This window comes from Monodelphis domestica, chromosome 4 (genome assembly GCF_027887165.1).
Source record: "Monodelphis domestica isolate mMonDom1 chromosome 4, mMonDom1.pri, whole genome shotgun sequence".
Taxonomy (NCBI): domain Eukaryota; kingdom Metazoa; phylum Chordata; class Mammalia; order Didelphimorphia; family Didelphidae; genus Monodelphis; species Monodelphis domestica.
Window position 1 is genome coordinate 143,181,789 of NC_077230.1, and position 12,089 is coordinate 143,193,877.

Below are 12,089 nucleotides of genomic sequence, written 5' to 3' on the forward strand. Positions count from 1 at the left end.
TGAGTTTGGTAGAACTCCTTCTTGGCTTATTTTGTCAAATAGTTTGTATAATATTGCGATTGTTTATTCTTTGAATGTTAGATAGAATTAATTTGTGAATCCATCCTGACCTGCGGATTTTTTCTTAGGGAGTCCTTTGATGACTTGTTCAATTTCTTTTTCTGATATGGGGTTGTTTAGGTAATTTATTTCTTCCTCTGTTAGTCTAGGCAATTTATATTTTTGTAAGTATTCATTCATTTCACCTACATTGCCATATTTGTTGCCATATAATTGGGCATAGTAGTTTTTAATGATTGCCTTAATTTCCTCTTCATTCATCATGGATAATGTCAATTTGATTTTTTCCTTCCTTTTTTTAATTAGAGTGATTAGTACTTTCTCTATTTTATTTGTTTTTTCAAAGTACCATCTTCTAGTCTTATTTATTAAATCAATAGTTCTTTGACTTTCAATTTTATTAATTTCTCCTTTGATTTTTAGGATCTCTAATTTAGTCTTCATCTGAGGATTTTTAATTTGTTTGCTTTCTAGTTTTTTAATTTGCATGCCCAATTCATTGACCTCAGCCCTCCTTAATTTGTTAATATATCTACGCAAGTATATAAATTTGCCCCTGAGTAATGCTTTGGGTCCATTCCATAGATTTTGAAAGAATGTCTCATCATTGTCATTTTCTTCAATGAAGTTATTAATTGTTTCTATGATTTGTTCTTTAACTAACTGGTTTTGGAGAATCATATTATTCAATTTCCAATTAATTTTTGATTTACCTCTTCATTTACCCTTACTAATCATTATATTTGTTGCATTATGTTCGAGAAGGTTGCATTTATTATTTCTGCCCTTTTGCACTTGTTTGCAATGTTTTTATGGCCTAATACATGGTCAATTTTTGGGAATGTACCATGTGCTGCAGAAAAGAAGGTATATTCCTTTTTGTCTCTATTTATTTTTCTCCATATGTCTGCAGACTCTAATTTTTCTAAGCTTTCTTTCACTTCTCTTACCTCTTTCTTATTTATTGTTTGGTTTGATTTATCTAGTTCAGATAGAGGAAGGTTCAGGTCTCCCACTAGTATAGTTTTTCTGTCTCTTTCATCCTTGAGCTCCTCTAGTTTCTCCTTTAGAAATTTGGATACTACGCCATTTGGTGCAAAAATGTTGAGAAGAGATATGTCCTCATTGTTTACATTGCCTTTTATTAGGATGTAATTACCTTCCCTATCTCTTTTAACTAGATTAATTTTTACTTTGGCTTTGTCAGATATCATGATTGAGACTCCTGCCTACTTTTTATCAGTTGATGCCCAATAGATTTGACTCCATCCTCTTACTTTCACCCTATGCATATCTATCTTCCTCATGTGTGTTTCTTATAAACAGCATATGGTAGGGTTTTGGATTCTAAACCACTCTGGTATTTGCTTGTGTTTTATGGGTGAGTTCATTCCATTCACATTCAGAGTTATGCTTACTAGCTGTGTATTTCCCAGCATTTTGATTTCTATTCCTTGTCCTGCCTTTTTTTTCTTTCACTATTTCCTTCTCCACCAATTTTTGCTAATAATCAGTCCCCCTAGTTCCCACCATTATTTTACTTCCTTTTCTACCCACTTCCCTTCTTATTCCTCCCCTTATTTTCCCTGTAGTCTTTCTAAAATTGCCCCAACACCCTCTCCCTCCCTTGTACTTCTTCCCTCCTCATCAGTCCATTTGTCACCCTTTTACTCCCGTATAGGGCACAAATCTATTCTCTTCCCCAATGGATTGGATTGTTCTTCCCTCTTTGGGTCAGTTTCAAAGCACATAAGGGTTGAATATTCCCTATCTGCAACCTCTTTACACTTCAAAGTATTGATGTTCTCCCCCGTCCTGCCATGTTCTTCTTTGTGACATATAAATTTACCCCCATTTGTTTCTTTTCCCATTTCTTTTAGTATTAATCTCTTTTTTAGCTCTAGTTGTATACACACACATGTATATGTATTTATGCATGCATATATCTATATACCTATTTATGTTTTGTCCATTTATCCTATACAGTTGGTCACTGTTCCCTCTAAGTGTAATTCTCCTAGCTGCCCAGGTGATAGCAACAGTTTTTAAGAGTTACCCATGACCTCTTTTCTTATAGGGATACATATCATTTTAACTTATTGAGTCTCTTAAATTTTTTTTTGTTTTTTTTGTTCTGTTTTTATTTTTCCCGTCTTTTGAAATTAGCTTTTGATGATTCTCTTGAGTTCTGTGCTTGGACATCAAATTTTCTATTCAAGTCTCGTCTTTTCTTTACAAATTCTTGGAATTTTTCTATTTTGTTGAATGACCATTCTTTCCCCTGTAAGAATATAATCAGTTTTTATGGGTCGTTGATTCTTGGTTGTAGACCTAGTTCCCTTGCTTTCCAGAATATCATATTCCATGCCTTTAGGTCCTTCAGTGTGGATGCAGCCAGATCCTGCATTATCCTCACTCTGGTTCCATGGTATCTGAATCTATGAATCTGAATCTGAATCTATGGTATCTTCTTGGCAGCTTGTAATATCTTTTTTTTTTTTTTGGTCTGATAGTTCTTGAATATGGCTATAACATTCCTATGTGTTGTCATTTGGGGATTAAATAAAGAAGGTGATCTGTGGATTCTATCAATCTACAATTTCCCTGTTTTTCTAGGATATCGGGTCAGTTTTTCTGTATAATTTCCTATAGTATTATGTCCAGGATTTTTCTTTTGCCATGGTCTTCTGATAGACCAATGAGTCTTAAATTGTCTCTTCATGAATGATTTTCTAAATCGTGTGTTTGGTGAATGAGATTCTTCATATTTTCCTCAATTTTTTATTCTTTTCATTTTCTTTTATAGTGTCCTGCTGCCTTGTGAGGTTACTTAATTCCAGTTGTTGTATTCTGGTTCTTAAAGACTGGATTTCATCCCTGGCTTTTTGGTCATCCTTTTATTTCTGGTCTGATTTTCTTTTCATTCTCTTTACCTCGTCTTTCCTCTCCTTTGTCTCATCTTTCATCTTCTTTGCCTCATCTTTCATTTCTTTTGCCTCATTTTGCACTTTCAAGACACTATTTTCTCATTTTAGTTCAAGTGCCTCCGTATCTTAATTTTTAAGTTCTTTTCCCAATTTTCTTCAGCCTCTCTTAATTGTGTTTTGAGTTCTTCCACAGCCTATATCCAATTTGCTGGGATTTCTGATTTATCATTTGCTGATCCCCCACCCCCATTCCATTTGCTGAATAGAAGCTCTCTATTGTAATTTCTTTCTTCTTTTTCTGTTGTTTACTCATATTCTTTACTCCCTGTATTTGTCCGTGCTCTTGCTTCTCTCATTTTTTTTTGGTTTTGGGGGCTTCTGTTAGTCTCCCCTCTTGGAGCTTTAACAGAAGATCTCTCCGTGTAGTATCTGGGGGAGGGTTGTTGGAGGTTTGCACTTCCCTGTCCTCTGGAGGCTTTTGATTGTATTAAATTCCAGCAGTCAATGAGGATGGGTGTGGAGACTGGGCTTCCTTGAGCTCTGGAGACTTTTGATGGGATTAAGTTCAGCTTAGTTGGTCTGGGTGTGCTCTGAGTCCAAAACCTCCTGGAAGACTAGAGCAAATATGGAGGATCTTCACAGCTCTGGCCAGGCTGCCAGCTCTATGCTCCCTCTCCAGCTCCTTCCCCGCTGTCTGTGTTGGAAGCTCTGAACTTGCCAAAGCCCTGCCCGCAAGGTACACCCTCCAGAACAGCACCTTTGCCTGCCCAGAAGTTCCTGCTGCCACTGGAGACTCAGCACTCTAGGTTGGGGGTAGGTCCTGGGACCTACCTTCTTTCTTGTCCTTAAACCCGAGTGTTCTTGGATTCCTGATTTTGCGGGGGAGGAGTACCTTTTGAATTAAGTCCAGCAGTAGGGTTCCTTGGCTCTGTCTTGTCGTTAAGTTTGATTTTCAGTCCCCTAGGAGCATTCAGTTTGTGATCCGTAAGGATGAGTATTCAGAGGTCTGAACTTCTGCTCTTTCTAGGCGGCCATCTTGACTCCACCTTTCAAAGTAAAAACTTCTTAACAATTAAGGCTTTCCAAAATGGAATAGGCCATAAATACTGGTGAGTTTTAATAATACTTTTTAAAGTATTTAAATTGAGTTAATTATTTTAAATAGTTTGTGGCCTTTAAATAAAATAACTACTCCTTATGTATGCTACACTAGAGATTCTTCCCCCATAAAGGCTGAACTAAAAAGCCTCCAAAGTCATTTGAACTCTCAAAATCTATGATTCTGTAATAGCTTTCTGTTAGACAAAATCTTTGTTCCCTTATGTTTGGGTATCCAGGGAGAAAACATGACCAATTTTTCTACTCTCATGAAATTCATTAATAATACATCACCTGGGATCCCTATCTCATTCCTCTTTAATTTCAAACCTTTGTGATAGACTATGATACCTTGGTCCACCATGTTCAAGGCACTGTTCTAGTCCTATTAAGGAATATAAAGAATGAGAAAGATAGTATCTTCCCATAGAACCTTACATTCTGAAGGACTGAAAGAATTATTAAGAATGGAACCTATAGTGCGATAAGATAATTATACTTTTTAAATTTCATTATTAATTTTATTATTTACTGTTTTTACAATTTACTTTATTTTAATTTTACTATTTTATATTTGATCTTGTTCCTGGAACATAATATGTCCTTAAGAAGTCCTTGATTGCTTGATTTATTGATGAAATATAAAGAGTTAAAATCTAAGATTTTGTTTCATTTTATTTTGCAATGAACAAATAAGGCTTAACAGAGCAGAAAAACAGAAATTTTTAAGTTGACCTTAAAGGACAAGTAAGGTCATTTTACAATTCTTGGTATAATAATTATATTCACTTAAGTCATATCACATTATGTTAACTTAGTTCTTAGGTATGCAAAGAATTATGTTAAAACTTTAGGTTTAGTACTTCTTTTTCTTTAAAATAAGGAGAAAAAACTTGGGATACATGTCCTTGGCTTGCACAGGATGGACAACTCTATCTAGAATCCTTTTTCTTTTATTGGGATATCTTTTGAATATGAAATTATATGCAAATATGAGGTAATCAAGATAGCAAAAATAATACCAGAATAATGGATATTTATGGGAAAATAGGATGATAGGTCATATAGCTTTGGATGAAGCTGAAATACACAAGAGAGACTTAGCTCTCATGGGCTAAACTAAATAATTTTGGGGGGTTGGACAAATTAAAAATTCTAAATTAAAAATAAAAGGTCACATTTTCTCTTCTCAGTGAGATTTTTATTTATTCTTCAGGATAACAAAGAACTGTTAATGGTTCCAATTTAGAAGTATGAATAATATTTATTCCTCTCACTGGGTCAGGCTAAAAATAATATAGATTAAAAAGAGGCAAAGTGTCCATAAAAGCAATTATGTTTAAGTATATGTATATAAGTTATGCATTTTAAAACTATTCTCTAAGGTTTAATTAAAGAAGTTGCAGTAGTTGACTTTACTTCTGACAAATATACTATCATTTGGGCTCAATGAAGTATAAGAATTTCTAGTTCTAGTCATACCTATTTCTATACAAATCTGAGAGAAAATTCATGAGGACAAAATCATTACTTTTTTATTGCACTTGATTGCCAGGTTTTTATTTTTAACGTGATGATTTTATTTACCTTAGATATCAATTCGTAGTGAGAGGTAAGGAGATGAAATAGTTGGTTTGATTTCAATCTGATAGCATATCTCTTGTTGATTGCAAACCTTTTAAGACACTGAGTGCCCAAACTTCACCCCTCAGAAACTTTCACACTGCATGTGAGCCTCCCTCCTTACCCCATATGGGGGAAGCACTCCCATTGGCATGCTAATGTGACTTTGCTAAAGTTCCTTAACCTATGTTTGCCTTAGTTTACTCAACTATAAGATTAGCTTGATAATCATAGTGTTTATTTCCCAAGGTTGTTGGTAGGATCAAATGAGATAGTTGTAAAATTATTAGCCTAATATTTAGCACATGTTGGGTGCTTAATAAATCCTACTGTGGCAGCTTGGTGCCCAAAGTGAATAAAGTTCTGGGCCTCAAGTCAAGAAGACTCATCTTCCTGAATTCAAATCTGGCCTCAGACACCGATGGTCATTAAGAACCTAAGCAAGTCATTCAATTTAATTTGTTTCAGTTTCTTCATTTATAAAATGAGTTGAAGGAATAGTGAATCATTCCAATATCTTTGCCAAGAAAACATCAGTATTGACTAAATGTGAGTAGAAATGTTGATATTATCTTGCATGATGATCAGATTACTGCCTGTATGAGGAAGGAATCTAAAGGCATACAGCTGAACATAGTATATAGTGTATATGTTTTATGGATAAAATTGAACATAATGTCCATTAGGAAGTAGGTTTTTTTTGTTTTTGTTACCTATGAATCATTTGAAGTCTTTAGTCATCCTGATGACTCCTTTTGGGTAATGGTTTACATGGAATTAATTCTTTGAGTAGGGGCAGTTGTAGATGAACTTTGATTTCTTTTAACTAGCAAGTCTATAATTCTATTGTCTGAGTAAGCACATTTGCCTTTTCCTGGATGTTTCCATTCAGTAAGCATTTCTTAAATGTCTCTGTGTATCAGGTACTGTGCTAAGCTCTGAGGGTGTAAGGATAAAAGTGAAACAATTCCTCCCTCCAAAAAAGGGGTGTTTTGTTCCTTTATTTGGGGAGTAGTGAAGCAAGTAAGAGAAAAAGATCTAGGGTTTTGTTTGTTTTATTTTTTTGGCAAGAGATAAATATATTGATACTTCTATAGGTGAATATCTAAATATCTAAATATTTATAGAACCTAACAGATACTTTATTACTTTTTGGACATTTTTTCCCTTGGTCATTTCAATAATAGTATAGAGAAAGAAAATAATATTAACAGATGGAGAGGTTAAACAAAAACTTCTCTTCTTTGATGAAAAAAGCTAAATTGCTGCAAATCCTACTCTCATAATAGTAATAATTGATATTAGTCAGTATTTATGATATTTGCAAAGAATTTTACATTCATTGTCTCATATGATTCTCTTAAGAATCTTGTGATGTAGTTACTATTATTATCCTCATTTGGCAAATGAAAAAACTGGGGCTCAGAGGGATTAAATGACTTGACCACAGTGGTAGCAAGTGTTTGAGGCAGGCTTCAAACCCAGTATTAAGTGACTTTATGACCAACTACTGAAGATGACAATCCAAAGTAGCTGATATTAAGCATGCAGACACATATGTTAATATATTTTGGATAAAAAAGATATGTTTGTAAAAGTTAGATTTTAATTTTTCTTTTGCTATTTTATGCTTCTTTATGGTTAAAATTATGTTATCTAAAACCTCTTACCGGCAAATGCTACACAAAGGAAATATTCTCAATGTTTACATATTATTTAAAAATATAAATGTAAATTTTTGTTTTGATTTTTTTATAATGAAATAACTTTTGGAAGTTGAGGATAGTTAGAAGTTATTTCCTTTTTCCTCTGTTAATATGATTCTGTTTGTAATATTTTGTCCAGAATATCAAATGGAAAATTTTTCTGCCCCATAATTTTTAAATAAGCAATTTTCACTTCTTTTTCAGTTGATCTGTCTTTAGTGAATGAAGATGAAAATTCTATCTACCTGCTGGGAAATTCTCTTGGACTTCAACCAAGAAATGTTAAAAAATACCTGGAAGAAGAATTGGAAAAGTGGGCCAAAATGTGAGTTAATTTTTTAAAAGGTACAAATGAGTTTCATAAAATATCTTGAAGTTAAAATAGAAAATGCTTATATGATTCTACTATGAGACCACATTTATGTGATCAAAAATTTTTATATCAAGAAGGGGTTTTGAAGCATTTAATCTATTCCTTTCACTTTACTGATGATATGTCACAAATAGTTCAGCTGAAGGAAGCTAAAACAATAATTTAATCCACATTTTTGAAATTCAGAATTTCAAAGCTATCTAGGTTTATAATTATACCTTATATATTATATATTTTATATTACATAATATATTATAATTTATATTTCTGTTCTCTTCTGTTTTTAGTCACCATAGACAGTGACTCCACAGCATCCTTTAGAAACATATTTTATTCTTATTTTAGTTACAGACTTAAAAAAACACAATAACAGTGAGATTTTGTTAAAGGTACTGTTTAATTATATCAAAGAAAATTTACATTTTATCTTCTGGTCAGATAAATTTCCTGGTTACCTTTTTCCCAATTTCTTCTCTGCTTTTTCTCCTGCTATTTGTCCTACTTTTTTCCCCCTTTACTTTTATACATTCTATTAAGGACAAACTCTGGCATTGACTCCTCCCTTTCTCAATCACAGGATCAAAAAATCTTTGTCTAGTGCTAAAAAGGATCTTAGAGATCCTTGAACCCAGAGATGACAAAATGGGACCTGTAAAACTTCAGAGTGCAGCCCAACCAGATAAAAATGAAAATGGAAAATGTTGAAAAAGGAAGTAAAAATACAAGATAAAGCCGATAAAATGATAATTTGTGTTTTTCCAAATCAGTAAGTCAATATCTGCCAGAGACCCTTTGATTTTGAGTTTGACTCTACTGATCTAATCCAACCCTTTCATTCTATAGAGGAAGAAGTTGAGGTTGGAGAGATTTAAATGGTTTGCTCAAGCTCACATAGTTAGTGGGAAAGTTGATAGGATTTGAACTTAGGTACTTGTGATTCCAAGATCACAGCCTTCATCTTAAATAGTTTAGTTATCAAAAGTGGAATATAGAGAAAGGCAAAAATCAGAAGTATGAAGCTTCTGGAACTTTGTCTTTTTTTCAGAATTGATATTTTGCTGAACCAGATAATCTTGAATGGTTCCTGATTCATTCTCCCTTACCTTTACTCTCTGTACTGCTATCTATATCATTTAATCTTTCATACTGGACATTTTTTTTCTTCTCTTGATAATCCAGAATTTAAAGCTGACATTGAAAACTGAAACTGACTAGAGTAAATAAAATTACAGTAACAGATTTATTTGTTCCCAGTTTGGCTATAATGCAACTAAAATGAGCCTTTGTGGTTCACAACTAAGTACTTAAAGCAGTGAGGGAAGGTTTTACTAATTTATGAAGCCCACTATTGTTTTGTTACTTGTAAGATCATGATGCCATTTTCATATGATAAAAGTATTGCCACATTGAAAAGCTTCCTGAATTAGCTTAGTTTATTATTTAAAGTGTGAGGGTCAGAGTTAATAAAAATGCTTAATACGCTTTTCTGACCCTATTTGTATGAAGAAGCAGGGAATTAGGTTGAATGAATTTGAACTTTAGAAAGTACCCAAGCCTCTTGGTTATTCATTCAGCCTAGCATTGCATTTTTCCTCCAGTCATTTAAAAAAAAATTGCAACACTATCCATTTCCTTATGATTATCCTACTTTATCAAGTAAATGGTTGACTTCTTTTAGGAGGTTAAAGTTAGATCACATTCCAAGCTGTTCAGTGATGCAGCGGGAAAGTACCTATCAGTCAAAGGACTTTCCCTTATAGAGGGGTCACCTTTTGCTTTTATTTTTCTCTTTCTGGCAATGGAGAATTTCTTCTCCATCTCCTCATTAACTTGATTCCAAAAAATGAATTAGAAAGAGAAATTGATGCACTTAAATGATTTCTAATGCCTTAACTCTCTAAAGAATACTTTTTATTTAAAAAATAAAGATAATTACAAACTCTTTTCATTGTTAAATAATTCCTAGGAAAATATATTGAAGCTTTAGTTAATAACCATCTATAGTCTATAAAATAGAATATACCATAGTTAAATGATCCATCAGTTTCACTACTGTAATTTTTTACAATTGCATAAGATCATTGTAAGCATTTGGAACATCAGTACTATTTAAAGAACAAATCAATTTTTTTTTTAAATTATGCCACAGCCAGTTGTCACCTAAGGTATGACTTAATATAATTGGATAAGTTTTGGAGATAAAAAAATAAAGCTATCAGCAGAAACACCAAGATGACTTGCAAAAATTTGAAAGGAGGACTTCCAGAGAAACGAAAATAAATGTGCATCATTATTATTTTTTTCCGTAGTCATTTAACAATTCATTAGTAGTATTTTGATTTTTAAAATTTGTGTTACAAATAATGTTGTAAAATATTAATGCAAAATATATGTCATAAAATAAATAGCAAGTCTCAATATTTGGAAATTCTTATGACTCTCTTCGCATGTGATAACAAGACATGGGGAAATTGTATTGTCTGACAGAAAAACAAAAATTTGCAATGTGAATTTGTTGTAAGTGGTAAACACTAGGACTACAGATATTTATGGAAGGTAATTTCAGTGGAAAGATACAATTAAAGGAAAGAGGTTGCAGGGGAAAGGAACTTAGAGTCCAAAGAAAAAGATGGTTCTACACTTGATGAATTAGGACCTCAATAGCTAGATAAATACTATATAAAAGGACTCTAAACTTTTCAGCAATTGAACACATGATTCTTAAATCATTTGTACACAAGAGTAACAATGTATTTTTCATTCATCTAATTATTAATTATAATTAATTAAGCACCTCCTATGAGAAATGATCTAGTCAGTAATTATTCATTATCATGGCTTGGATTTAAGGGAGAGTATAGAAATGAAAGATGATATTGTAAAGATTAAAAAAAAAAACTTTTTAACTTGTCTTAGAATCAATACTGTGTATTGGTTCCAAGGCAGAAGAATGATAAGGGCTAAGCAATGGAGGTTAAGTGATTTGCTGAGGGTTAGTCAGCTAGGAAGTGCCTCAATCTAGTTTTGAACACAGGACCTCCAATCTCTAGGCTTGGCTTGCAATCCACTGAGCTACCTAGCTGTCCCTTATTTTAAGGACTTTTAAAAGTAGAAAAATATTTATGAAATGCATGGGCATTTTGAATTGAATTGAAATGAAGCAAGATATGTGTTGAAGAAGGGCACAATGAGAATTTCTATTTCCAATATGGCCATCAGTGTCACATATAACCTTTGTGTTTCTAACACTTCAAAAAACCTGTGTATGTGAAAAAAGTTTGAGAACATTGATTATAAGGACATTTATTTCTCAACAGTTTTGTTTGCTAATTGGAAATGGAGTTTTAAGTGAAGTAGTAAAATGTGAGATTTTTCATGACTGGATAGATTTTTATCTTTTGGGGATACTTTCAGTATGATCTGAGCTGTGAGCAAAGAGGTTAAATAGATTTGATGAATTCTCCACGTTTTTTCAAAACCCATAATTCTGTTAGCTTTCTAATTTGATTTCACAACCATACCATTGACTGAGGCAAACATTGCCCCTCAGACAGCTCTGAAAACACAAGCTGAAGTGATTTAATTTCCCTAGTATGTGCTCTTGTAATGAGTTTTCCATCTTTCATGCTGTCTTTTCCTTCAAAGTATTTTAAAAAGAGTGTTCCTATGCTGAAACTATTTAAATATTTTTGAATGATAGTAATGCTCTCCCTCAAGTCTAATGCATATGCTTCTAACTGCAGTTTAATCTACATCATTTTTTTCTAATGATGGACCATGTCATGTAGTAGTTTCTTTGGGTAACTCTAAATTCATTTTACTACTGCAGGCTACCAGACTGACAAAATGAGGCAGTAGACTCTGGATATGATATGGGAGGTGTGGGGTGTAGAATGCCAAGAGCGTTGCATTCAGAAATGTGTCTTTAAAGATTATTACCACCAATGTCTACCACAGTTAGGAGTAAGGTAGCATAATATTCAGTGATATAAATTCTCTGAGGCAGAGCATAGAATTTTACTACCTAAATGTAATAAGATATATTGTGCTATCAGCAAAGGCTATAGAGTTCTATGTGATTAAAATTTAAAAAAATCCAAGTATCTGCCTTTAACTACCATTTAACGATAATGATTTTTGTCTTTAGCATTTATATTAGAAGTCAAGGAATAGGCAAGCTGCAGGCAATCTAATAATAATATGAATAATAATAACTAAACCATCTTCTTTTCCTTCTTAGTTTTGAGTATTGTTTTGTCCTTCAAACATGAAATTTTAACTTATTTGTATCAAATCATTAAA

The 12,089-nt window shown here is 32.9% G+C and overlaps 1 protein-coding gene across 1 annotated transcript in view; it reads left to right on the forward strand.

Moving 5' to 3' along the window:
* Positions 1-12,089, forward strand: part of KYNU (kynureninase) — a 147,296-nt gene that overhangs the window by 35,474 nt on the left and 99,733 nt on the right. The window contains exon 3 of the mRNA XM_001371076.3: positions 7,619-7,739. Within this exon, the coding sequence (XP_001371113.1) occupies positions 7,619-7,739 (121 nt within the window). The remainder of the gene's footprint in view (positions 1-7,618; positions 7,740-12,089) is intronic.